Source organism: Brachyhypopomus gauderio, unplaced genomic scaffold, assembly GCF_052324685.1.
Source record: "Brachyhypopomus gauderio isolate BG-103 unplaced genomic scaffold, BGAUD_0.2 sc67, whole genome shotgun sequence".
Classification (NCBI taxonomy): domain Eukaryota; kingdom Metazoa; phylum Chordata; class Actinopteri; order Gymnotiformes; family Hypopomidae; genus Brachyhypopomus; species Brachyhypopomus gauderio.
Genome location: NW_027506888.1, coordinates 641,061 through 667,779, shown reverse-complemented (window position 1 = coordinate 667,779; position 26,719 = coordinate 641,061). Strand labels below are relative to the sequence as shown.

General features: G+C 41.4%; 1 protein-coding gene across 3 annotated transcripts in view; it reads right to left on the bottom strand.

The window, feature by feature from the left end:
- The window catches only part of LOC143490890 (GTPase IMAP family member 9-like), a 62,944-nt gene that overhangs the window by 28,022 nt on the left and 8,203 nt on the right, over positions 1-26,719 (bottom strand). The window contains exons 4-7 of one of the 3 annotated variants that reach the window (XM_076989438.1): positions 17,217-22,974; positions 15,524-17,128; positions 15,323-15,448; positions 15,084-15,213 (exon numbers count right to left, since the gene is read on the bottom strand). In XM_076989438.1, coding sequence (XP_076845553.1) covers positions 22,912-22,974 — 63 coding nt within the window. In that variant the 3' untranslated portion in view covers positions 15,084-15,213; positions 15,323-15,448; positions 15,524-17,128; positions 17,217-22,911. Of the gene's footprint in view, positions 1-15,083; positions 15,214-15,322; positions 15,449-15,523; positions 22,975-26,719 lie in introns of those variants that run through there. The other 2 variants (XM_076989436.1, XM_076989439.1) reach the window with 2 other exon arrangements.

Below are 26,719 nucleotides of genomic sequence, written 5' to 3'. Positions count from 1 at the left end.
TGTTTTACACTTTTCTGTGTTTTCTTTTCATTTGTAAAGCACTTTGAATGACCGTTGTGTATGAAAGGTGCTATATAAATAAACTTGCCTTGCCTTGCCTTGCCTCTATGCTCGGTACCCTGGGACTGGAAAAAAGGAGAACCTGGAGTCAACATGTGGCGTATCTAGTGCACGCCTATAACAGTACTAGGGCAGTCATGGCCTAGCGGTTAGGGAACTGGTCTTGTGACCGGAGGGTCGCAGGTTCGATCCCCAGGCCATGACTGAGGTGCCCCTGAGCAAGGCCCTTAACCCTCAATTGCTCACTTGTATAAAAAATGAGATAAAAATGTAAGTCGCTCTGGATAAGGGCGTCTGCCAAATGCCGTAAATGTACTAAGAGCGATGCCACTGGATACTCCCCATACTATTTGATGTTCGGGCGAGAAGCAAGACTGCCTGTGGACCTTCGCTTTGGGATCCCACTTGATGGAGTTGCAGTGAAAGATCATGTACAGTATGTAAAGAAGCTCAAGAAAGACCTGCAGGAAGCCTATCAGTTGGCTACTGAGGCTGCAAACAAGGTGCATCAGCGCAACAAGAAGGCTTATGATGGCCAAGTTGTAGGTCAAGTCTTGGCTGAGGGGGACCGTGTACTACTGAGGAATTTGGGCTTGCAAGGGAAGCACAAGCTTCAGAGTCGCTGGAAACCCATACCCCATATAGTGGTGAGGAAACTGCCCAACTTGCCAGTCTATCGGGTGAGACCAGAGGGGCATTGTGGTCATGAGCAGACACTTCACCGTGACCATCTTTTGCCTGTTGAGTCCACTGTGAGGCTAACTGAGCTGGAAATGTCAGACAGGTCCCCTGTGCGTCAGGAAATAAGGGCCAGACCTAAAAGACTCAAAGGTGTCCGAAAGGTGACCCAGCCAAGGGAAAAGTCTCAAGAGTCCACAGTCTTCCTCTGATATAGATGGTGGTCAGCTGCGCAGTCCATATAAAGCCTACCGAGAACACCTACGAAAGCTGTCAAGTTACAGACGGGATGATGACTCCAGTGAGGGGGAGGATGGTACAGAGGAGCATCCGGCCCAGAGTAGTGTGTTATGCCGAGACAGTAGTGACCGCCAAAAAGTCAACAGTGAATCCGAGTCTGACCATCAATTGGAAGTGGACCTGTGCATAGAGCATAACCATAATGGGAGGTCTGACTCCCAGCCAAGCCCATTAAGAGCAGATGGAGACCCAGTTGTCCTAAAAAGACTAGTGAAACCAGTTAGAAGGCTTACTTATGATGAGAAGGGTAGGTCATATGATCAGCCCCTTACCATAGTACACAGAGGGATAACTATTCAGTTGGGAACCAATCGGGACAACCTTAAGTACTCTAAGGTTTAGGTAGTGATCTTAGCTCTTAGCTAAGTAGTTATAGAGTTCAATATGGTTATTTGTGTGTCCCTAAAAGCGTCTGATGAGGACATCTAGACATTTAGCGGGGGGAGGATGTAGCCCTGGGGAAATTGTTGATGTTTATTTATTTATTTTATTCATACTGTTTGTGTTTAAAATGTATAACCTTGTTATAAACTGTTTAATATGATTTGCAGTTTAATATTGGGCGTAGGAAAAGGTTAAACGTTGTGAGTGTAAGAGGTTAATGTAAAAAAAAAAAAAAAAAAAAAAAAAGCATTCTGTTTGGCCCGGGGTGAGTGTTTTTTAGTTAGAGAGGGAGACTCGAAAAAGAGAGAACATGGTGAGGAGGGAGTGAGTAAGAGAGCTATGAGACAGAAGCTTGAAATATAATGCACAACGCATTGTATTGTGTGCCGGTGTAGAATAATAAAAGTGCGGGGTTGTCAATTAAGAGAACCCGATAGTGAACTGTTTAGCCCTGAGTGGGGTTGCGAGGGAGTGTCTCCATGGCAACGTTTACGGTGGACCTGGAGTGTTGCTGCGGCTAGCGCGATGCTCGGTTAGCTTAGCCCAAACGGCTGACATCCCCAAGTTTAGTTTAAGTTTGCTTCCTCGGTGAACCGAATCTGAGGGACTTGGCAGAGGGATCTTCTGCACTTTCTTTGTCTGCACCAGATAGCGGTCTGAGCTGCCGTGAGGCTCAGACTTCCTCTGGCAACGCGGGATTCTCCATCGCCGACGCAAGATAGCGTCTCTGCACACCCGTCCTCCACACCAGGGAGTGAGTCTACATTATTATTTTTTGTTTGTTTGCGCCGATGAGCGCGAAACGGCCAGTTTAGTTTGTGGCCTCTACATTACCAAGCAGCGAATCAGGCCTGCACCAAAACACACACACACACACACACACACACACACATACACACAAAAACACACTGACAGAGCGGTTAACATTCAGTACGAAAGTCGGTACTGTAAAGAGTTATACTTGTCATCTGGGTTTTCTTTTTATATTTTTTATTTTCTCATTTTATGCACTTGTTGCTGGAGTGTAATGTCTTTAGTTGAGAGACTGAGTTGAGGGAAAGCCTTTCTAGGTTTTTATGGTTGAATAAACACCTGTTATAAATTCAGACATTTCTGGAAATTTATATATTTTAATTAATATATAATGATTCATTATTGCTATTAATAGGTATTTTATTATTCTTATGTCTATGATAAGGGGATAGTTCTTCAAGATTAAAACCCCTTTGCTAACAGCTCATAAATTACTTAAGATAGCCCGAACTCACCTAACTCATATCATCTTGAGTATAGGGGGCGCTACATGTTAGTTATTAATTAAGTGATAAACCTTTACAGTTAATAGTAAGTCATGTCCTGAACAGAACAGGCATTAAATATACCAAATACAAATGACTGCATTTCTAAGGTAGAGCTGTGTAGTATTAATCCCAGTATGAGGGGAAAAACAAATGATCGTAGTCCTAATCTACCATAGAAAACCTTGTGTATAGCAGAAAAGAGTATTGTCTTACGGATAAACAGCTACTAATCATTCTTGTAATGGGTCTAAGTTACAGTTGTGATCAAATTTATTCAACCCCCACTGAAATAAAGTGTTTTGGCCAGTTTGACATTGATTTTGATCATTTCAGTCATCTTATTTACAAATATATCAAAGAGGCACTTATAAATTAGACAAACATAACATAATATTTATGATGGAATAACCACAAATGTCTTTACTGTGCTCACATCATTATCAGTTTTATTCAACCCCCTAGTGACATTATTTTTTAGTACTTAGTACAACATCCTTTTCCAGTTATGACAGCTTTCAAGCGTGAAGCATAGCTTGACACAAGTGTCTTGCAGCGACCTATGGGTATCTTAGCCCATTCTTCATGGGCAAAAGCCTCCAGTTCAGTCACATTCTTAGGCTTGCGCACTGCAACTGCCTTCTTTAGGTCCTACCAGAGGTTCTCAATTGGATTTAAGTCTGGTGATTGCGATGGCCACTCTAGAATGTTCCAGCCTTTCATGTTCAACCATGCTCTAGTGGACTTGGATGTGTGCTTCGGATCATTGTCCTGTTGGAAGGTCCAACGTCTCCCAAGCCGCAGGTTTGTGACTGACTCCATCACATTTTCCTCCAAGATCTCCTGGTACTGAAGGGAATTCATGGTACCCTGCACACGTTGAAGCTTTCCTGTACCATTAGAAGCAAAACAGCCCCAAAGCATAATTGACCCCCCGCCATGCTTCACAGTAGGCAAGGTGTTCTTTTGTTCATAAGCCTGGTTCTTCCTTCTCCAAACATAGCGCTGGTCCATTGTCCCAAACAGTTCTAATTTAGTTTCATCTGACCACAGTACACTGTTCCAAAACCTTTGTGGCTTGTCCACATGACTTTTGGCATACTGCAGTCGACTTTTCTTGTTCTTTGGAGTCAGCAAGGGGGTGCGTCTGGGCGTTCTGGCATGGAGGTCTTCGTTATGCAGTGCGCGCCTTATTGTCTGAGCTGAAACTTCAGTGCCCACATCTGACAGGTCTTTTTTCAGTTCCTTAGCAGTCACGCGGGGATTTTTCTCCACATTACGCTTCAGGTAGCGCACAGCAGTCGCGGTCAGGATCTTCTTTCTGCCACGACCAGGTAACGTTTCCACTGTGCCCTTTAACTTGAACTTGCGAATGATACTTCCGATAGTGTCTCTTGGAATATTTAACAACTTCGCAATCTTTTTATATCCATTGCCATTCTTGTGAAGAGCAATAACCTCTTCTCTTGTCTTCTGGGACCATTCTCTTGCCTTCACCATGCTTGGAAACACACCAGTAGATGTCTAGAAGGAGCTGAGTATCACAGTCCTTTTAAATCTGCCTAATTGGTGCTTATCATGCTTGATTGCTGCTCGTTGACATCCACAGATGTTTTCAATACCTGATGGAAAACACTGGAATGAACCTCTGTTCTTAGGAGTGGTAGTCGTAAAGGGGTTGAATAATTGTGTCAATGAAGAAATCACAAAAAGGCCATTTAATACTTTATGACAAAAAAAATTGATGCTATCTTAGTTGCATTTAGTTCTTTAACAAGTCCTTGTAAGATTTCATTATGAACACAATTACAAATGTGCACTGAATTCCATAAAACCCTTCGCAGCATTGGGGGTTGAATAAATTTGATCACAACTGTAGGTAGTTTTTCCTTGTCATTGTCGCCTTTGGCTTGCTCATTAGGGAGTTGGACCCATAGTATTATTAACCTTGTAAATCCTGTAAAGTGCTTTGTGACAACATGTGTTGTGAAAAGCGCTATACAAATAAATTTTGATTGATTGATTGACTTTAGATGCCCTGGGCCCTGGCTAAGCTAACTAGTCAAGCTACTGCAGTCCAGTCCTGACTCAGGACTCCTGGGATGAGAGTATAGTGTATAAATTACAGGAGAAAATAAGCTTCATGCTACTTACTTGTTGGTAACACAGAAATTTGAAATGGAGCATAAACTTCACGTCTGACCATAGCGCGCGACTCCACACACTGGGCACAAACCTGAGCGAACGGCAGAAGCGTTTATACTCGGTGCATCGGCACATCTTTGCAGTGTTCTCCGACACGATTTGTGGTAGTATAAAGAAATACCCCTCAAAAACAAGGGAAGTGTAGGAAAAAAGAAACTTAAAGGTGAAGCAAAACTTAATGTTTTCCTGAAAGACTTTGGAAGAGCAGAAGTGAAGAGGTCACAGTGGCCTTGATAAGAACAGGATGAGCTCATTCAGTACAAGATGGAAGGTAAGCAGTGTTTAGATAAGCAGGCAGGCAATTAGAGAGGAGCAGGTGGGTTTAGATGGAGAGCAGCGAAGGTGGGGGAGTTATCGGAACTTAGAGAAAAAGAGTATGAAAGGGAGCACATGGCCCAGGACGGAAGGCTTCTTCGCTCGGACGCTGCTGAGATCCACTTGAGTTTGGTAGACTTCTAGGCAACTAGCACCAGTGCACTGAATAATTTGTACCACGTATACTTTGGCTATTTTGTACTCACTTTTATTCTATATAAATTGATCTGAAAATAACTTTTGGTGTCAAACTTTGCTTGGGTCACTCAGTCAAAACCAATCGGTTCATCGGGGCAGTGTTGGGGCCTATCTGGGTCAGGAGAAGAAATCACAACAGAAGGAACACTTACCTGATGAATTTTAATGTTACATTGTGTTCCAGGTTTAAAAAGTTCTGGAATTTTGGTTCAAGTACTTGAAACTGTAACCATTTAGTTTCACAACAAATAGCTATCTGACTGAATCGATCGATTATTTTACGTTAACAAATACAAGCCTCTTGTAAATCCAGGGCGAAACATGAGAGAACGTGAAGACGTTAAGATTGGGCGTTTCGAGTATGTGTATTTGTATAAATATGTAACTTAATTAAGCTGAAGGTGCTGGAAAATATTGAAAATGGACCTTCAAAGTGATGTACAAGTGCTTGAATTTCACCTTGTAAAAGGTGTAGGAACCCTGCAAACAGGACTTTGTTCACTGCGCAGAAGCGCGGCACACACAAAGTTACAAAAATCGAGAGGTGCACGAGCTCCCGACGCGATGGCATGGGCGGATCCACCGCGATTGCGTAATTTTTGCCGCACGGACCCTCGCGCCGGAAATGCCAAATGCTTTTATTTAAATGCTTTAAATTTGTTGCTTACCAAGAAGCCACCCATCACGCACTCTGCTAGCTGGTAATCTTAACCTAACCATGCTGTTTGTATGAATGTACAAATCATTTGGTTGATCCAGGCCAACGTGCCACTACATTAGCCACTACATTTTTGCATCACAGATTATTTGCACGTTTATGAAATTAAAGTGCTTTCTATTCACATAAGCAAATTCCTCCTCAGACGGTGCCTTTATAGAAATGTGTGTGCAGTCGATCACGCTGATTACATTTGGGAAAGTGGCTATCGCTGCATTTGCACTTTAATGTTTACCTAGTTCATATGGCAACTTTATATACCTAGCTGACAGGTGATCCCATCCAAAACAGCTGGCATGGGACGGCTCAAAGATGACTGGAATATCCCAGACTGGTCTGCCAGTTCTCTTTGAAACGAGCCAGTCGCCAGGAAGCTGACCGTTGTCAGACCTGTAAAGGAACTGGCAATATGCGACTCCTCGCCGTTTCTCCAAAACTGGACCCAACACAGCACAGAAGTCAGCTCTTGGAAATCTGAAACGGCTTATAAGCCAGTCATCATCATAGGCCAAAAAATCATTATGGTCACGGAAAACGTGCTCTCTGCGAATTCGGCCATTAGCAATATCTTCCAGTAATGCCAGCGCTGCATCTCCCAAGAACTCCAGTGCAACATTTCATGCATGTTTATATAATCTAGGCTAAGTGGAAACACGTTGAATTATTATTTCAGTAAGGCAATGAAATTGTCTGATTAATTTACTGTTTAATTGTCTGATCAATTTACTTTATTTTACACAATAAGGGCTTACTACAATGTGTGTCAAGTTGTAATTTCATTGCATCACCTCTAAGTGTCTCTAAATGACGAAAACACATTAGATGCATACGCCTGAAGTGAAAGTCAATCAAAGTCAATCAAAGTTTATTTGTATAGCGCTTTTAACAACTCAAGTTGTCGCAAAGCAGCTTTACAGGGTTTACAAGGTTAACAATACTATGGGTCCAGAACCCTAATGAGCAAGCCAAAGGCGACAGTGGCGAGGAAAAACTCCCTATGATGGTGGGGAATAGGAAGAAACCTCGGGAGAACCAAGACTCAAAAGGGAACCCATCCTCCATTGGGCGGCCCGTTAACACACAAATACACAAGTCACACATAATTCACACAATCAGACTAGGTAAAAGGTAGAATTGAAAGTTCTGGGTTTTGATATTGTCACTGTAAATGTCTGTTGATGAATGCCAGGCTTTCATTCCGTGTCGGAGCAGTGATGCTGGTATTGTAGGCTCTGACTGCAGTGTTACTCCCCAGGTGAACCCCGGTATCAGCACATCCACCGGCAGCCAGACCATCCCCCAGGTGCCTGCAGGTGCCTGTATCCAATCGTCTTGGGTAGAGCCATGCAAGAAGATAGATAATACAGACTGAGTGGACATGAATTTAAACCACCGTTGATTTAAATGTACGTAGCTCACGTGCCAGTGATCAGTATGTGGCTCCGGCAGACTAATCTATAGCAGCATAACTAAAGAGAGAGGTTCAGAGGTGACCACAGGCATGAGGGCTCACTGAGACATTGCTTTCCAGTCAAGTCATAGTCACAAATAGAGTGATGCCAAGACACAGCTGGATGACAGCATCAACATCTCAGATCACCAGAAATCTCAATGTCTGGGGGCCCCCAAGCCCCTACACCTTACAAGGGGAATTTTAGCTGAAGGCTTGACTAAACAGGTGAGTCTTAAGTCTAGATTTAAAGATTGGAACTGTGTCAGAGTCTCGGATTGGAGCTGGAAGGCTATTCCATAATTGAGGGGCTTTAAAAGAGAAAGCTCTGCCTCCGGCTGTAGTTTTACTAATTTTTGGAACTACGAGAAATCCAGCATTTTGGGAGCGCAAAGGGCGAGATGGGTTGTAGTAATCAATGAGTTCACTCAGATATTGTGGGGCAAGACCATTTAACGCCTTATAGGTTAACAGGAGAACTTTAAATTCAATGCGATATTTAATCGGCAGCCAGTGTAGTGCGGCGAGAGTGGGACTAATATGATCGAATTTCCTAGCCTTGGTTAGGACTCTAGCTGCGGCATTTTGTACAAGTTGTAGCTTCTTTATGGACTGTTTAGAGCATCCAATTAGAAGACTATTACAGTAGTCCAATCTCGACGAGACAAAAGCATGAACTAGCTTCTCTGCATCAGCTAATGAAAGTAAGTGTCTCAGCTTGGCAATATTACGTAAATAGAAAAAGGCAGCCTTAGTGACATTGCATACATGTGTGTCAAATGAAAGATCAGAATCAATAGTGACACCTAAACTTTTTGCAGTAGATTTTGGTGTTACTGAAAAACCATCTAGGGTAAGGGGAATATCAGCCCAATTGCTTCTAACAGCTTTAGGCCCAAGAATCAGTACCTCAGTCTTGTCAGAATTTAGTTTAAGAAAATTAAACGCCATCCAGTTTTTAATATCCTGGACGCAGTTCTCAATCTTGAGAGTTGTGGTGGTATCATCTGGATTAGAAGATATATACAACTGAGTATCATCTGCGTAGCAATGGAAGCTAATACCATGCCTACGAATGATAGTGCCCAGTGGTAGCATATATAATGAGAATAATATGGGGCCCAGTACAGATCCTTGTGGGACACCATACTTTACTTTAGAATGCTCAGAGCATTCGTTATTTACTAGCACAAATTGGTAACGATCTGTCAGGTAGGACCTGAACCAGGAGAGTGCTTGACCTCTTATGCCAATGAGTGTCTCCAGTCTATTAAGTAGAATATTATGATCAATGGTGTCAAAAGCAGCACTGAGGTCTAGCAGTATGAGAAACGAAATGTGTCCTTTATCAGAAAGTGTCATGGGGGTACACACTTTCTCACGTTCAAATCACATTTAGTACATCTGACCATTTGCGTGAAACATAGCGTACGCAATGTTTTTGTACGTACGCACCATTCGTACATGAGGCCCCTGGTGTGTAAGTTGTTCCCTTTCTCTCCAGGGAACTCCTCCTTTGCTCCTCTTTCCTTGGTTTCTCCCCTCTTGTGTACACTGTTATATCAGTTCTGTCTACCATAGCTCTCTGTTGGACTCTATCTCTATTCCCCACATTTGCCTTTGTTTCTTCTGAGCTTAGTTATTTGTGTTATGTCTTATTTCTAGAAATTATATGGTTGTCTGTTTCATGTGTTGTCTAGTCTTTAAAAAGTAGTTAGAAATTGTTTCATGGTGTTGGTATCCGGTAATGTTTGTAGTAATGTTACTCAGTGTTCTCTGGTTGTCTTTATTTTCAGTTACATGTGTTGTCTACTTGACTTAAGTTATTTAAGTATTGTCTGCCTGTGTGTCCTTGTGGCCTGTCTTTTGCTTTCCTTGTTGAATCTCTAGTTGGGTCTCATTAGATTAGTCTTTCTACAGTTTTTATGTTAATATGCCTTATTGATTCAGCAAACCTGTGTTGAGTATTTTGGTTGGTTGTTTATCTCTCTATCCTTCTCCCAAATGTGTTTTCCCAAGTTTACCTTAAAGTTTACCTTAAAGTTGCTGTCTCTCAGCGATTCTGTCCACCCCCTTACAATATTGCTGTTGCAATGCACCATATTATTGTAATCAAAATGGTATTGCATTTACATTTGTTAATGTAGTACTGTTAAAACGTGTTATTCACACTCATTAAAATGTAATACTTAAGCCACACAGAAATTGGCGCGATTAATCTCACACACGTTGCACACACACATGCTCGTTTGATTAATAAAGGCTAAAATGTTTGATCATTACCCAGCACTAGTTTATACAGGCCTGGACTGGCCCGTTCAGCTAAATTATGTTCCAGCCATAGGCGTGACTTGGCTGTCACGCCTTCAATCAAAATGCTCTTAGTACCCCATGGAAATTCTCTCTGACCAACTATATTTTGTCTCTCTTTCTAAAGACCACAAATGAGATAAATCAACAAATTATAGTAACCAAAGACAACTATAAATACTGGCATGAATACTGATGACGATTATCTATGTCATGATGTGGCATTGTAAAATAAATCTTGAAGTGACTGCTAAATGAAATATTCTATGAAAACCTCAGGGAGTGTAGAATGTTTATAAGGATGTAGAGACACAATGTTGAATTGATTTTTGATTTAATTGCTTTTTACTGATATTAGTAAATACCTCCATATTTACTATAAACAGCAGGGAAATGTTAGGAAATTATTGAAAAATAATACTGTGGTCCTTTAGCCATAATTGTTTTAATTTCATTATATTAAACTAACTCATTTGTGTACTTATGAGAGAGAAACTGTCTGTAAGAAAAGAGGATGTTCAGGTGAAGAAAAGGTCACACACTCTTGTTTGTGGAACCACAAGTGTTTTTTTCAGACTAACCACACACCTACGATGTCTGTGTCTTGTGACCAGTGATGGCTAAGTTACCTTGAGAAAGTAATCCGATTACTGATTACTGATTACTCCTTTTAAAAGTAACTTAGTTACGTTACATATTACTTGATTTTAAAAGTAACTACGTTAGATTACAAGTTACTTTAGTAGTTACATTCAGCAGCAAAATAAAATTTTCCAATACTCACTTTATTGGAAGTGCATTTTTAACAGTAACAATGTATTGAAGCAGGTTCGGTAACTGAGGCAGAAACTGCTTAATCCAAAAATCCAGAGGAGGGAAACTTTATTGATAACGCAACCCTGCCCCCCCCCCCCCCCCCCGCCCCCCCCAGTGTCACTTAAAGGGCAAGACTCTCCTGACATTACGTTTGTGTAGCTGCGCGGTATTATTTGTAAATTTATTTGTAAACGTAATACAAGCGAACTGGGTGGGTTTCCCGAAACGTTCGTATGAAACGTACGAGGTTAAAAAGTACTTAGCGCTACGAACGTTTCGGGAAACCCACCCCTGGTCAGACAGCTTGTGAAACGAAATACCATTACAACTTCAAGCATTTTAAAGTAGGCGACGTTAGTCAAAATTCCAGCACTTTTCAAACGTGGAACACAGTGCAACATTAAAATTCTTCAGGTAAATGTTCCTTCCCCTGTTTTTGAGGGGTGTTTCTTTATACTACCTACCACATATCGTTACGGGAGGACACTGGAAAAAATGACTTGTAAAACGCGCTCGTGCTCTCACAGGGTCGCGTGCAGCGTGCGGAGTCGAGCGCTACGGTCAGACGCTAAAGTAGAACTGAGCCAAGAAGAAAGCAAAAATATATATTTTTACTAGGGAAAATAAAAATAGTAACGCACAGTTATTTGGATAAGTAACTTTAATCTGATTACTGGACTGGAAATAGTAGCGCATTATATTACTCGTTACCGAAAAAAGTGATAAGATTAGAGTAACGCGTTACTAAGTAACGCGTTACTGACATCACTGCTTGTGACAATGTTTCATACAGTTTTATTGGCTTGTATGTTCCTCAGTATTATTAGCATTTGCACTGGGGTTCTATCTCTGTACAACTGCTTGCTTGCAAGAATAAAGAACTTTGTTGAGAGAACAGCCTGTTGTCCTTAGCGTATTTTTTATGAGAGGACTTTTCTATCATATGTCTGTCTCTGATTGCCTTCATTCACTGAATCTGGACTGGTCTAATGATTCTGTTTATGGATTTTCCCTTGAAAATCTCTCTCTTCAATGCAAATGTGTCCACCACATAATTGCTCCACACCTTCGCTGTTAAATTTGTATTTATTGTTAAATCTGCACTTCCCTGATGAACATTACCAGTTGTCCTGTGTCAAGCAGCTGTTTCCAGTATCTGATCAGTATCTGGTCATCGGTGCTGCACTCAACGCTATTAAAGATATTATGGCTATGAAGTTATTAGGGCTGCATTTCACAAAGGATAGATAAAATATTTTAAAATCACTCTGTCAGTTCACACCATAATGTGATTTTGCTGTCTAAGTTGACAACCAGCCTTTTTTTATAAGTGATTTTGTATAAATGATACATGTATAAAACAGATCAGTATTTTACTTTTCACCACACCTCCAAGCTAATCAATTTAAAATGATAATTTCAGTTTTTGATATTGTGTTTGAAACATATTCAATAATTTTAAAAAGATGAAACATTAAATGACAGGCCCGAAGTCTCACAAGGAAATCTCAAAAGTGATCACTAAGAGCATGAGAAATTTTTTACTGCTGCAAAGACATTTGTTGCTAGGTAGGCTACAGCATATCCAACCACAGGGTTTCCTGTGTCGCACTTGTGTAGGTTTTGTTTCTATTTGTTCAGAACACAGCAAAATATCTTCTAACAGACTTTCTAATGGTGGCAGCTGTCTCTTTACCAAAATGATGAGACATGCTCAATGAAGCAGTGAGAATGGGGGAGAGCATTTTGAACTGTCTAGCAGTCATACACAGTTGCACAAGTGGTCAACATTTGGGTTTGTTGGTTTTGCTGAATTTAGATTTACTGAGACCTTCAGATAATGTGCAGAACAGTGAGACCTAACATGGTAGTGAAGGAGGGTAAATTGTCTGTGTACACCTAACGTTTATATGGTTTAACACTGGGCAGACTTTTGCCACGAAAAAAGTCGCATGGAAAATCAGCCTCCGAATAGCCACACTTCCCCGCTGTGAAGAGATTAGTGCCCTTTGTCTTGCTAATGACATGGTGCGTGTTTGAAGCGCCGACCCCCGCTCTCCTTTCCAAGGAAATACAGCCTGGTCAGCTCCTGTATATCACAGCTCCAAGAAGCAATTCAAAAGTTACAATCTATCTTTCTTTATAGCGCGAATATAATTATTCCTATGCAGAATAGGAATGAATCCTTTGGTTTGAATCGCGCTAAACAATCTAACTGAAATAAATCCTCATGTTGTTTTTGTATTAGGCGTATGTCCTGTGCGGTTTTCTCAAGGCAAAACCAGACACAAGACTAGCCCGTTTTATATGTTTCATTCACATTTCATGCTTACTTTTCTGGACAACTTATTTAAAAAAGCACTTGACCTTCCACCCGATCGCGACCTGGGGATTGAACGGGCACATCGAGCATTGACACAAAGGCAGGACAACGCTCAGGTGAAGCCACGTTCTACCATATTAAAGAGGAGATTCTTCGGAAAGCATGGCAGAAAAAAGAAGTGTACTGTGATGAAACGCGTTTCTTTGTTGACCATGATTTCCCAACTGAAGTGCTTAAGAAACTAAATGAATACGCAGATGCCAAAAAAGTGCTGAAAATGAACGCATTAGGTTTCAGACTCCGTATCCAGCAAAGATGCGGGTTTTTTACGACGGTGACACGCAGCTCTATCAGGATGCAGCAGAGGCGACAAGAGATATGGCTGCTCGCGGACTTTCTGTAACAGTGGTACCATCTGCAGCATCCTCGGACCATGAAGAGATTCGGCTCTTATCCTCCTGGCAGACAGCAAGACAGCTAAGGCAGAACGGCGGCCTTGAATCCACCGCAACAAGTGACAACATACAGAAAAGCCGTCACGCGCAAATCAAGGAAAAGCTTCAGGGATTCAGAAGATTATCTGTGAGTGAGAATTGATGCTCCATGGTCAAGCCACAAAGCATATGTTAAGTTTTACTAGAAGAAAGAATGATATCCCCCACCCCCTCCCTTTTTATACACCTTTGTAGTGATTGAGTAGAGCCACTATAACTTCTTTGCTTACTTTAATTTAAGGGATCCTACTTTATTTTAGTTATTCTAATTAAAGGTAGAGAGAACCACATTAGTGGTATGCTTATATTTTCTTCAACATACAACCTTGCTAGTGTGTGGACACTGTATAGGGCCCCACCATTGCAACGAGGTGGGATATTTCCCTATTGGGACCTGGACTACACAAGGCCCCACAGGGCTCTTTTGATACGAGCCTCAACCTTGGAAACACATGCTCCATTTTGTTCTCATGAAGACAATGTTAACACTGTTCACGATTTATTTCTGTTTAGTATTTGTTCTCTGGGAGAGATTTTGTTCGTGCATAACCTTAACGAAACTGGATTTAGTGGGAGAGTTGTCGGGGGCATCCACCAGGGTAAAATATTATGAATATACAGGACATTAAAATAATATCACTTAATGTGAAAGGCATTTCAAACCCAGTCAAGAGGAGTAAAATATTAACTAAAGTGAAACGGGAAAATGCTCAGATTGTCCTCTTACAAAAGATGCATCTTTCTTTAGCGAAACATGAAAAAATGAGGAGGATGGGATACACAAGGGTTTATTATTCATCTTACAAATCTGGTCGAAGGAGGGGGGTTATTATATTAATCTCACAAAAAATACCTTTTGAGTACATATCTGAGATGTCTGATAAAGAAGGGCAGTATGTATCGGTTACTGGAAAGATAAATAATGTAATATTGACAATATGTAATATCTATGTACCACCTGATAGTAGTTTTGGCCTGTACAGGAAAATTTTGATTTAACACTAGGTACCCAACGGCCACGAAAATTTTCACAAGGCTTAGTAAGGTCCATGTAGCCCACTCCCCTGCTGTGAAGGGATTAACGCCCATTGTCTTGGTAATGCGGTGGAAGCGTCTCACCCCCAAGCTCATACGACTGACTGCCAAAGCACCAAACGTGATACAACTTCACGAAAAACTTGGTTACAAGCAGACTGTATATGTTACCAATCCTACAACAAACAGCGGAAAATTTGTAGACTCTTGTTTCAAAAGGTACAATTCAAGCACACGTAGAGACACCAGTTTCTCAAATGAGTCCCGTCAAACAATAAAAATAAATAAAATTGTTTGAATCTCTTTGTATATTGTTTGAAGCTCTTTGTATATTTACTACACTATATAATATTTGTTACACTTTCTGTTTCCGCGTTTGAAAAGCTAAGAAATTATATGGCACAATTATATATATGGCTGATAAATGTTGTGATCTAAACAGCAGACTGGAAAAGGAGAGGAAAAGACAGGAAGAACAAATTCATGTGCTGTAAAACAACTTTATTTTGATCAAACATGGATGTCTATTCCAGGTTTCTTGAAGTGGAATGTCAAGAAAGTTGAGGGTGTCTTGAAGTTGAGGGTGTACTCGCCAGATGCACTTGCCGCATGCAACACACGCGTTGATGCTGTGGAGAACAATTCAAAGTACACCTTACATTTTGAATAAAATCTTTCAGAAGACAAAAATACGTAACATATGTGGTGTTACGTATGTAGGCCTACTTATCAACATACCTTCATGTAGTTGTAGCCAACAGTTGCTACACAGCCAGGGTGTACTCGCCGCATGCAACGGGCCACCGGCGTGTTCCTGCGTGCACTGTGTATGCACGCACCTTCATGATGTCTGTCAACGGCGCACTGCAAAGAACAAAGTACATGTTATATTTTGAACGAATTCATTCATGTGTACCAGCCAGGGACCCTCTTTCTTACATTTGCGGCAGGTTCATCGTTCATCGCTGCCAAGGTCAACGGGCCACCGGCGTGTTCTTGCGCGCACTGTGTATACACGCACACAAGTACATGTTATATTTAGAACGAATTCATTCATGTATAAATTGATTCTGATTCCAACACATATGCATACCTTCATCCGCAGAGGCAGAATACGGACACAAGCGCTGAAGAGAGCGATGAGCGATAGAGAAGGGCAAACCAGATTCATAGTCAATATCACAGGCATGGGTCATAACAGAACGGGAATCCAATTCCAGCAACCATGAGAAAAATAACCAGCAACCACCACGAAAAATAAACAGAGGACTAACACGGAAACAGACATGAAATGGCAGGAGATGCGGGTGCAGACCGTGACACTGGGTTTCATGATGTGCGACTGTGCAACAGAAAGAGAAGAGATTTTTGGTTTTGTTCAAATAATAGTGTGTGTGTGTATATGTATATGTATATATATATATATATATATATATATATATATATATATTAGGGGTGGGCATAGATTAATTTTTTAAATCTAGATTAATCTTACTGAAATCTTGAAATTAATCTAGATTGATCTAGATTAATCTATATTAAAATGGCTCATATGCGTGCTACCCAAGTAATGACTAAAAGTCCGTTTTTGAGATAGGATTTCTTAATTCAGAGGGTGCATTAGACCAGGGGCTCATCTCCTGTTTCCAAAATGCATCAATGACTGCTTGAAGAAGCTGTTCTACTTTGATACTTGAAGAAAAAAAACATGTTCAATAAAATGTAGGCTACTCGTGTTCAACGGTTTATTCAGTTAAACATGAATTTGTAAGCCTACATACTACATTAAATAACATGTTTATTCAGCTAAACATAATATTTGAAATGTAAGCCAACATTTAGTACATTTAACCTCACGGACATAATTTTTAAAAGTCAGTTTTGGTCCTCTGTTTTAACTGTTAAAAATAAATATTTAAATAGCGACGAATCTAGCGCTAGGACCATGCAGAAAACGACCGCTCCGAGCTCCGCTCCGGTAACACTTTACGTTCCTAAAAAATGAATTTTCCATGAAGCAAACCTGGCGACTTCGTGGCTGCATCCATGTAAAAACACGTACGATTTGTAATTCACAGGTTTAAAAACTCGTTCTCGCCCCTACTGTGCAATTTGGTTAGGAATACAGCCGAGCTAAACTATCAAGTTGAAAGTCATCATAGTTTGCTTATCCATTTTGACCCAGTTCCCAACCCAACTTTAAGAATAGATTAATGGCGATAATTTTTATATCGCCCGATAAGAGTATCAAATTACCGACCGCCGGTAACGGCCCACCACTAATATATATACTTATCAACGTACCTTCATGTACTTTTAGGTACACATTTGCCACACAGCCAGGGACACTCTGCCTACACTTGCGACAGGTGTACTTGCCGCATGCAACGCACGTGGTTATGCTGTGGTTCCGGTTGCAGTTTGTCTGCACCTAACACGTAGTCTTCTTTCCAGGAGCAGGCGGAGGACGTGGCGTTCTCTTCAACTCCTCAGCAAGAGCACACATAAGGCACGCGCCTTCTGGTCCATGATGTCAACGGCGTGCTGCAAAGAACAAATACAAAGAAGTACATGTTATATTTTGAATAAATTCATTCATGTATGATAAATTGATTTATCAATACATGCATACCTTCGTCCGGTTGTAGTCCGTCACGGTGTTTGGCTTCCTTTTGCGGTCGTTGGCAATCTCCACGTGCGTGTGCATAGTGCTCAGAACGCAAACTTTTTTGGGCTTGGAGCATGGGTTAAAGCAAGAAATTTTCATTTGACTGAAAATTTTTCCTGGCAAAAGACAATGCCAGTAATTATCATGGCCTGGCGGTTAGGGAACTGGTCTTATGACTGGAGGGTTGTGGGTTCGATTCCCAGACCTGTGGCCATGAATGAGGTGCCCCTGAGCAAGACCCTTAACCCTCAATTGCTCACTTGTATAAAAATGTAAGTTGCTCTGGATAAGGGCGTCTGCCAAGTGCCATAAATGTAAATGTAAATTACTGACAATGTGGTGTAGTTGGGACAAGGCCTCTTTTGCCTAATTCTACATAATAAACACATTTATAAAGTATATTTATCTAAACAGCCTGTGTAAGGACAGAAGAGAGAATCTATGAAGCAACAAAATGCAACACCTGAGCAATAAATGTATAAAAATGTTTATATAATGGAGTTATCTGGGGGTCCTCCTCCAGTAAATTATTTAAAAATCAAGTCAAATTTAAATAATCCTGGTGAGTTTTAAAAGGTATGAAGCTCTCTTGGTTTTATCAGATTCACTATAGCAAAAACATAAGCTGTAAGATTACCTGCTTTATGTAGATATGTTACAAAAAAATTAAATATCCAAAAATGGCAAATTAAATCACACCACTGGATAGAGCTTTTAAATACAAACAGAACAACACCATCCATGTTAAATTGGTTTAGAAATAAAAAGTTGACATTTTAAATGGAAGAAATGCGCCTATTTTCTCCGACTGTATTAAAGCTAAATGAAGAAAAGTCTGTGATCGGTGGAGAGATTCTCCAGTATAAATAACCATAACTTCTATATGTCACTACAAATTCAAATAAAAATTGAAATGTAGTCACTTTATAGTATGGACATGACATTATAATATTCAAAATGAATGAACAAATGAATATTTAATGATTAGTACATTGGGCTGAAGCGTGGCGCGTGCGAAGTTACAAAATTCAAGAGGTGCACGACCTCGCGAATCGCCAGCGCGCGAGGCTCTCGCGCACGGGTGGAGCCACCGCGATTACGTCATTTTCGGCGCGCGGACCCTCGATTATATACATATATATATATATACATCCAGTGCTGAAGAGCACCAGTGAGATAATCATATTTTGGCCACAAAACAGATAGCACGCGCGTGTGTGGTTTATTATGATTTGACGGAATTTTCCCCCCAAAAAATCAAATGACGGAAATCCGTCGTAGTGACGGAGAACTTTAACCCATGGCTTGGAGGCATACACCGTCAGAAGCGCATCATCGGATCTGTACACCTCCGTTGACAACTTCTCACGTCCCTTGGCGTTTTTGGCTTCCAAAGGAACTTCTCGGCGAATCTTGTTCATCGTCCCAAGCAGAGTCGTATTGCATTCCAGCAGCTTCTTAGCCAGGGAAAGAGATGTGAAAAAATTGTCTGTGGCTACAGTTCTGCCCTTGCCCAGGTATGGCTTCATAAGCTTCATCACCACATTCTCGGACACTCTTTCCCCCTTGGGACGATCGGGGTCCTTTCCATGGTATGGAATGGCGTTGCACATGTACTTTGTGTTCAACTCAGAAGCAACCCAAAACTTTATTCCAAACTTGTCCGGCTTTGAGGCAATGTACTGGGTGAATGGACAGCGAACCTTGGTAGGAAACAGCTGCTCGTCAAGCTATATATATGAAGCTGTCTGGTTCTGTCACCATTATATATGCTTTCCTCTAAACATAGGAGCTGCACGTTTCTACAGCTGTCACTATTCTGGAAGCGAGGTCTTACTACCTGGCCTCACCACATAAGGTCACAGTGAGCCTTCTCTTACACATCCCATTTTAGCCTACTGCAAACGCATGGTGTATTGGAAGTGGCACACAAGCGCTTACACCGTCATTCTTACTAACAAGCAACTTGTTCCTTAATATAATGTAAGCAAAACATATAGTGATTAATATCAGAAATTTAATTAATACTTTATGACTATTCAAAATATATAAATTATGATAAGCTGTTGATTTAATACTGTAATGTAAACAAACTATGAAGGGATTAAAATGAAAACCACAACAATTCCCCCTTTTTGATCTCAAAATAGATCAAACTTTAAGTTAATCCAAAACTACCTTCTCATCTTCTGACTCCAACTATGACATCATACCCAAATGTCTATAGTTCCTGCTTCTCAATCTTACTGCTGATTAAGCTTCCCACTAAGCTTCTTCTACATTAGACAACAACATTCACCTGTAATCATAAGTCAAAAACATATCCACAGAAGTTAACACAGACATAATTATCTGCTGTCGTGTCCATTTAGTATAATCTGAACCACGAATGCCTTATATCTTAATTTCTGACGTATAGTCCAGTGATGGTCCCAGTGTTGGGGCAGGTCTAAACCATGCTATGTTTATCCTAATTAGGCCTAAGGGGTCTTAACCCGATTGGCCCACTCCTATTACTAGATATACGGTACACGACCTGTACTAGAGATGTGCCAGTACTCCAGATGAAAACATCCCAATTCTATTGATAGAATAACTAGGTCCTTGGTAGGATGTGCGTCTCTCTGAAAAATAATGCTTACCTTTGATTATTACTTACTTTATTATTGCTAAATGGCCGTCCCAGCCGGCCAGTAGTATGATTATCAACTCCTAAAGCTTTATGTGAAACTCTCCAAGCGATCTCAGTTATGCAGCTACTATTACAACAATATTGGCCTTGACCCACCATGGATCCACATGCACAGGGGGCAGTCCCCTGTAAGGTCCTTTAAGATGTTGTTAAATACTAACAATCACAATGCTACTACTTTCAATGATAATACAAAAACATATAGACAAATACACAATGTTACACAAGGCCTGTAAAACAACATTAGACAATATTACTAAACATCCAAATACATCACAAAACTTTTACTCCATTTCTGCCAGCATCATCTATTCTTCTGCCCTTTTGGAGGCAAGATTATCTTCTTATCCCACGTAGGAGGTCAGGGTGGACTACCTGATTGTCGAACCTCCGCTCTCGGGTAAATTATTATGACCCGTTGTTTGAGAGCTCCGTATCTCGGCGCGCTGGTTCTGATGCTCAGCACCGGCTGAGGTGGTACCACGTTTCTCCTTTGCCCTTGAGTCAGACAGTGTGATGTTCTCTTTAGTGACCTCACATGAACTGGTCCACCTGGGCTCTGACCATTTTCTTTTGATGACCTTGAGCAGGACCCATTTGGTGACGGGCAGGTCTGCTCATGAGTTGGTCCTGATTCCTCTCCTTGTACCTGGACAGAATAAGCTTCACAAATTACATTTTTAGTTCATTGTAACCTTCTTTGTACGACCCCGAGTGTACCTGTCAGGTTTCGCAAGCGCATTGGGGGACCCCCGAAAACTTCTCACTGTCATGAGCTCAAACGAAATGAATCCTGTAACAAAATTCACTGAAGATCTTCTGGCCAACCATACAAATACATTTATGCACATACCTTTACCTTTATACTTACCATTTATCCTTTCCAATTTACACTGAGATTGAGAATGATAAACCAACCCACATTTGTGTCTTAAACCCAAATTTTGTTCCACAAATTTTAGCTCCTAGCTAGTAAAGTGCATATCATTATCTGAGCATACTTAATTTAGTACACAATGGTTCTAAATTAAGCCACTAACAAATACCTTAATCCCCATATTGGTATTTCCATACCCATGTAGTCAATCTGAACTTCATCTCCTATATTCATTGCATTTGTACATAATCTTACACAAGTGTATTTCCTGACACTATTCTCTGCTGCTGTAACAATGCAAATTTCCCCACTGAGTGATTAATGAAGAATTATCATATCCTATCTTAGCTCCTTTGGTCCAGGGAGCCTGCTTAGACCTTTCCTTAAAGCATGACAGCTGTTATGCATATTTCAAATATCACATTACTCTGTCCAGTCTGCTATTACGTCAGTATAGGTGCCATCAGTTAACCAAAAATTTAATGGGCTCCTACTTGCCACTGTCTCTCAGCTTACCCCCTTTTGTTATCGTGTCACTCTGTATGTACGACTTCTGCTTCATGCTGTGTGCATGGTGTTGTCTAACAGGTGTATCTCCCCTTTACTGAAATATCATTCAGGAATGTGTTTCAGAAACTTCTAAAAAGAATTATAAGTTTTAATCAGTAACTGCTAAGTCCACAGCCTATGCCAATGTCTGTTTTAGTTTAATAAATTAAATTCAAAATAAGTCTTTCTTTGTGATGGAAAATACTAGTCAAATGAAGTTATTTTAATACACCAGTTATTACAAGATTTAAATTAGCTCACACTCAGAAAGTTAGCTGTTACCGATGCCTTGTTGTACTGGCTTTCCTTATCATGCTTACCTACTCCTTACCCATGTGACCAGGGTACAGTACATAACCCTAGTTTACCTGATCCAGACCCCAGTACATAACCTAGTTTACCTGATCCAGGCCCCAGTACATAACCTGGTTTACCTGATCCAGGCCCCAGTACATAACCTGGTTTACCTGATCCAGGCCCCAGTACATAACCTGGTTTAACTGATCCAGGCCCCAGTACATAACCTGGTTTACCTGATCCAGGCCCCAGTACATAACCTAGTTTACCTGATCCAGGCCCCAGTACATAACCTAGTTTACCTGATCCAGGCCCCAGTACATAACCTAGTTTACCTGATCCAGGCCCCAGTACATAACCTAGTTTACCTGATCCAGGCCCCAGTACATAACCTAGTTTACCTGATCCAGGCCCCAGTACATAACCTAGTTTACCTGATCCAGGCCCCAGTACATAACCTAGTTCACCTGATCCAGGCCCCAGTACATAACCTAGTTCACCTGATCCAGGCCCCAGTACATAACCTAGTTCACCTGATCCAGGCCCCAGTACATAACCTAGTTTACCTGATCCAGGCCCCAGTACATAACCTAGTTTACCTGATCCAGGCCCCAGTACATAACCTAGTTTACCTGATCCAGACCCCAGTACATAACCTAGTTTACCTGATCCAGGCCCCAGTACATAACCTAGTTTACCTGATCCAGGCCCCAGTACATAACCTGGTTTACCTGATCCAGGCCCCAGTACATAACCTAGTTTACCTGATCCAGGCCCCAGTAAATAACCTGGTTTACCTGATCCAGGCCCCAGTACATAACCTAGTTTACCTGATCCAGGCCCCAGTACATAACCTAGTTTACCTGATCCAGGCCCCAGTACATAACCTAGTTTACCTGATCCAAGCCCCAGTACATAACCTAGTTTACCTGATCCAGGCCCCAGTACATAACCTAGTTTACCTGATCCAGGCCCCAGTACATAACCTAGGTTACCTGATCCAGTAGCTGTTCCTCAAATTCCTCCCATGAATTGGATCCCCTCCTATGTCATACAACAATATAACATGAAGTGGGTCGGGTGGCAGGACAAAGGTTCAATCAAAGTGATCTGGCCCCTAGTAAATGAACTGGGAGTGGACGCCCCTCGCGGCTCATGAGTGAGACTTCAGGAAACCCCTGTAGATAGTGATGCTGGTATTGTAGGCTCCGACTGCAGTGTTACTCCCCAGGTGAACCCCGGTATCAGCACATCCACCGGCAGCCAGACCATCCCCCAGGTGCCTGCAGGTGCCTGTATCCAATCGTCTTGGGTAGAGCCATGCAAGAAGATAGATAATACAGACTGAGTGGACATGAATTTAAACCACCGTTGATTTAAATGTACGTAGCTCACGTGCCAGTGATCAGCATGTGGCTCCGGCAGACTAATCTATAGCAGCATAACTAAAGGGAGAGGTTCAGAGGTGACCACAGGCATGAGGGCTCACTGAGACATTGCTTTCCAGTCAAGTCATAGTCACAAATAGAGTGATGCCAAGACACAGCTGGATGACAGCATCAACATCTCAGATCACCAGAAATCTCAACGTCTGGGGGCCCCCAAGCCCCTACACCTTACAAGGGGAATTTTAGCTGAAGGCTTGACTAAACAGGTGAGTCTTAAGTCTAGATTTAAAGATTGGAACTGTGTCAGAGTCTCGGATTGGAGCTGGAAGGCTATTCCATAATTGAGGGGCTTTAAAAGAGAAAGCTCTGCCTCCGGCTGTAGTTTTACTAATTTTTGGAACTACGAGAAATCCAGCATTTTGGGAGCGCAAAGGGCGAGATGGGTTGTAGTAATCAATGAGTTCACTCAGATATTGTGGGGCAAGACCATTTAACGCCTTATAGGTTAACAGGAGAACTTTAAATTCAATGCGATATTTAATCGGCAGCCAGTGTAGTGCGGCGAGAGTGGGACTAATATGATCGAATTTCCTAGCCTTGGTTAGGACTCTAGCTGCGGCATTTTGTACAAGTTGTAGCTTCTTTATGGACTGTTTAGAGCATCCAATTAGAAGACTATTACAGTAGTCCAATCTCGACGAGACAAAAGCATGAACTAGCTTCTCTGCATCAGCTAATGAAAGTAAGTGTCTCAGCTTGGCAATATTACGTAAATGGAAAAAGGCAGCCTTAGTGACATTGCATACATGTGTGTCAAATGAAAGATCAGAATCAATAGTGACACCTAAACTTTTTGCAGTAGATTTTGGTGTTACTGAAAAACCATCTAGGGTAAGGGGAATATCAGCCCAATTGCTTCTAACAGCTTTAGGCCCAAGAATCAGTACCTCAGTCTTGTCAGAATTTAGTTTAAGAAAATTAGACGCCATCCAGTTTTTAATATCCTGGACGCAGTTCTCAATCTTGAGAGTTGTGGTGGTATCATCTGGATTAGAAGATATATACAACTGAGTATCATCTGCGTAGCAATGGAAGCTAATACCATGCCTACGAATGATAGTGCCCAGTGGTAGCATATATAATGAGAATAATATGGGGCCCAGTACAGATCCTTGTGGGACACCATACTTTACTTTAGAATGCTCAGAGCATTCGTTATTTACTAGCACAAATTGGTAACGATCTGTCAGGTAGGACCTGAACCAGGAGAGTGCTTGACCTCTTATGCCAATAAGTGTCTCCAGTCTATTAAGTAGAATATTATGATCAATGGTGTCAAAAGCAGCACTGAGGTCTAGCAGTATGAGAAACGAAATGTGTCCTTTATCAGAGGATATTAAGAGATCATTCAGTACTTTAGTTAGTGCTGTTTCAGTGCTGTGATGAGCTCTAAATCCAGACTGAAATAACTCTAAGACATGTTCTGTCTGTAAGAAGGAAGAGAGTTGTGAAGAAACTACTTTCTCTAAAATTTTGGATATGAATGACAGATTAGAAATTGGCCTATAGTTGGACAGTTCTTTGGGGTTAAGACCAGGTTTTTTAATTAGCGGCTTGATGACTGCAAGTTTAAATGAACTGGGAACGTAGCCCAGGCTCAGAGAATAATTTATTATAGTAAGCAACGGTTCTACATTGCTGTGCAGTAATTCTTTAAGTAGATGGGTTGGTACAGCATCTAGTATGCATGTGGAGGGTTTAGCAGATTTCACCAGTGAAATAAGCTCCTCACGACCAATTGGGGAGAAGGACTCGAACAGGGCATCAGAGCTGACCAGACAGCTGTCAAGGTGCATTGGCATGTTGACAGGCTCTGAGATAGCACTACTAATGTTTTCCCTAATTTTATCAATCTTATCATTAAAGAATTTCATAAAATTGTTACTGCTACACTCTAGTGGAATAAGAGAATTGTTTTGTTCATGACTCCTCGTAAGGCTGGAAACAGTTTTAAAAAGGAGTCCTGAATTGTTTTTATGTTTTTCTATTAAGGCCGATAAGTATAAGGACTTTGCCATATGGAGGGCATGCTTATATTCAATAATGCTGCTTTTCCATGATAGTCTATACACTTCTAACTTCATATTTCGCCATTTACGTTCCAGGATCCGCGCGGCTCGTTTGAGGCTACGCGTGTGCTCATTGTACCATGGCGCTATTCTTCTCTCCGTGGCTCTCTTATATCGTAGTGGTGCAACTTTGTCTAAAGCTGTACGAAGGGAAGTCTCGACGTGCTCGGTGAAACGCTCTAGTCCTTCCGGAGCTACAAGTGGATCAGTGTTTGTCAGACCCGGTAAAATATCAGTGAGCGCGGCTATGGTGCTGGGTGTTATAGCTCGTTTAATTTGATAGCGGGGTGGCCGATGAACACAGTCAGTTAAACACAACTCGTACGTTATGAGGCTGTGGTCAGAAACAGCCTCACTCTGAGGAAGAATTGCTAAACTGGATATGTCAATACCAAATGACAAGACCAAGTCTAAAGTATGACTACAGTTATGCGTAGGACCCACCACATTCTGAGTGATACCCATTGAATCAAGAATTGCTTGAAAATGAATGCTAAAAGAGTCACACCGATTTTCAAAATGGATATTAAAATCACCCACTATAATCACCTTATCGGCTGATAGCACTACATGAGACAGGAAGTCTGAAAACTCCTGCAAGAACTCAGAGTATGAACCAGGGGGGCGGTAAATAGTAATCAACATAAACGACTGTGACACTTTGTTGCTTGTTAAATTTGAAACATTTGATACAGTGAGGATGAGGTGTTCAAAAGAATTAAACTTGAAGCCAAATTTTTGAGAAATGCCTATATCAGAGTCATATATTGTGGCGACCCCACCTCCTCGACCATTTGGACGGGGGTTATGGACATATCTATAGCCAGAGGGAGAAGCTTCATTTAGGGCCATATAGTCGTCAGGTCGGGTCCAGGTTTCCGTCAAGCAAAGCATGCATAGATCATGATCGGTAATCATTTCATTAACAAGCAATGCTTTAGATGACAGGGATCTAATATTTAGTAGTCCTAGTTTCAGATTTAAACTGCTCTCTGAGGGAGCATAGTTGAATTTAACATTGATTAAATTTTGTCTACTAACTTTACGAGAATTATTTTTTGGTACTCGAGGAACAGACACAGTTTCAATCTGGTGTGACCTAGGTGACGTCTCTTTGCAGCTCGCAGACAGTCGGATTAGCCTGTTTGTCTGCTGCCTGGCCTCGGCTCTGGTTTGTCAATCCCCATTAACTACACCTACACTACCACTATTAAGCCTAGCAGATATGCTATGAGAAATGAGAGCAGCACCCTCCCAAGAGGGGTGAATGCCGTCTCGCTTCAAAAGGCCAGGCCTGCCCTCAAAACGTGTCCAATTATCTATATAGCCCACTTTGTTATCTGAGCACCATTTAGACATCCAGCGGTGTAACGCCCATAACCTGCTATAGGTTTCAGCGCCACGCCGAACTGGAATGGGACCAGAGCATATTACGGCATCTGACATCGTCCCCGCTAACTCGCACACCTCTTTAACATTATCCTTGGTGATCTCAGACTGTCTCAATCCCACATCATTGGTGCCGACGTGTATAA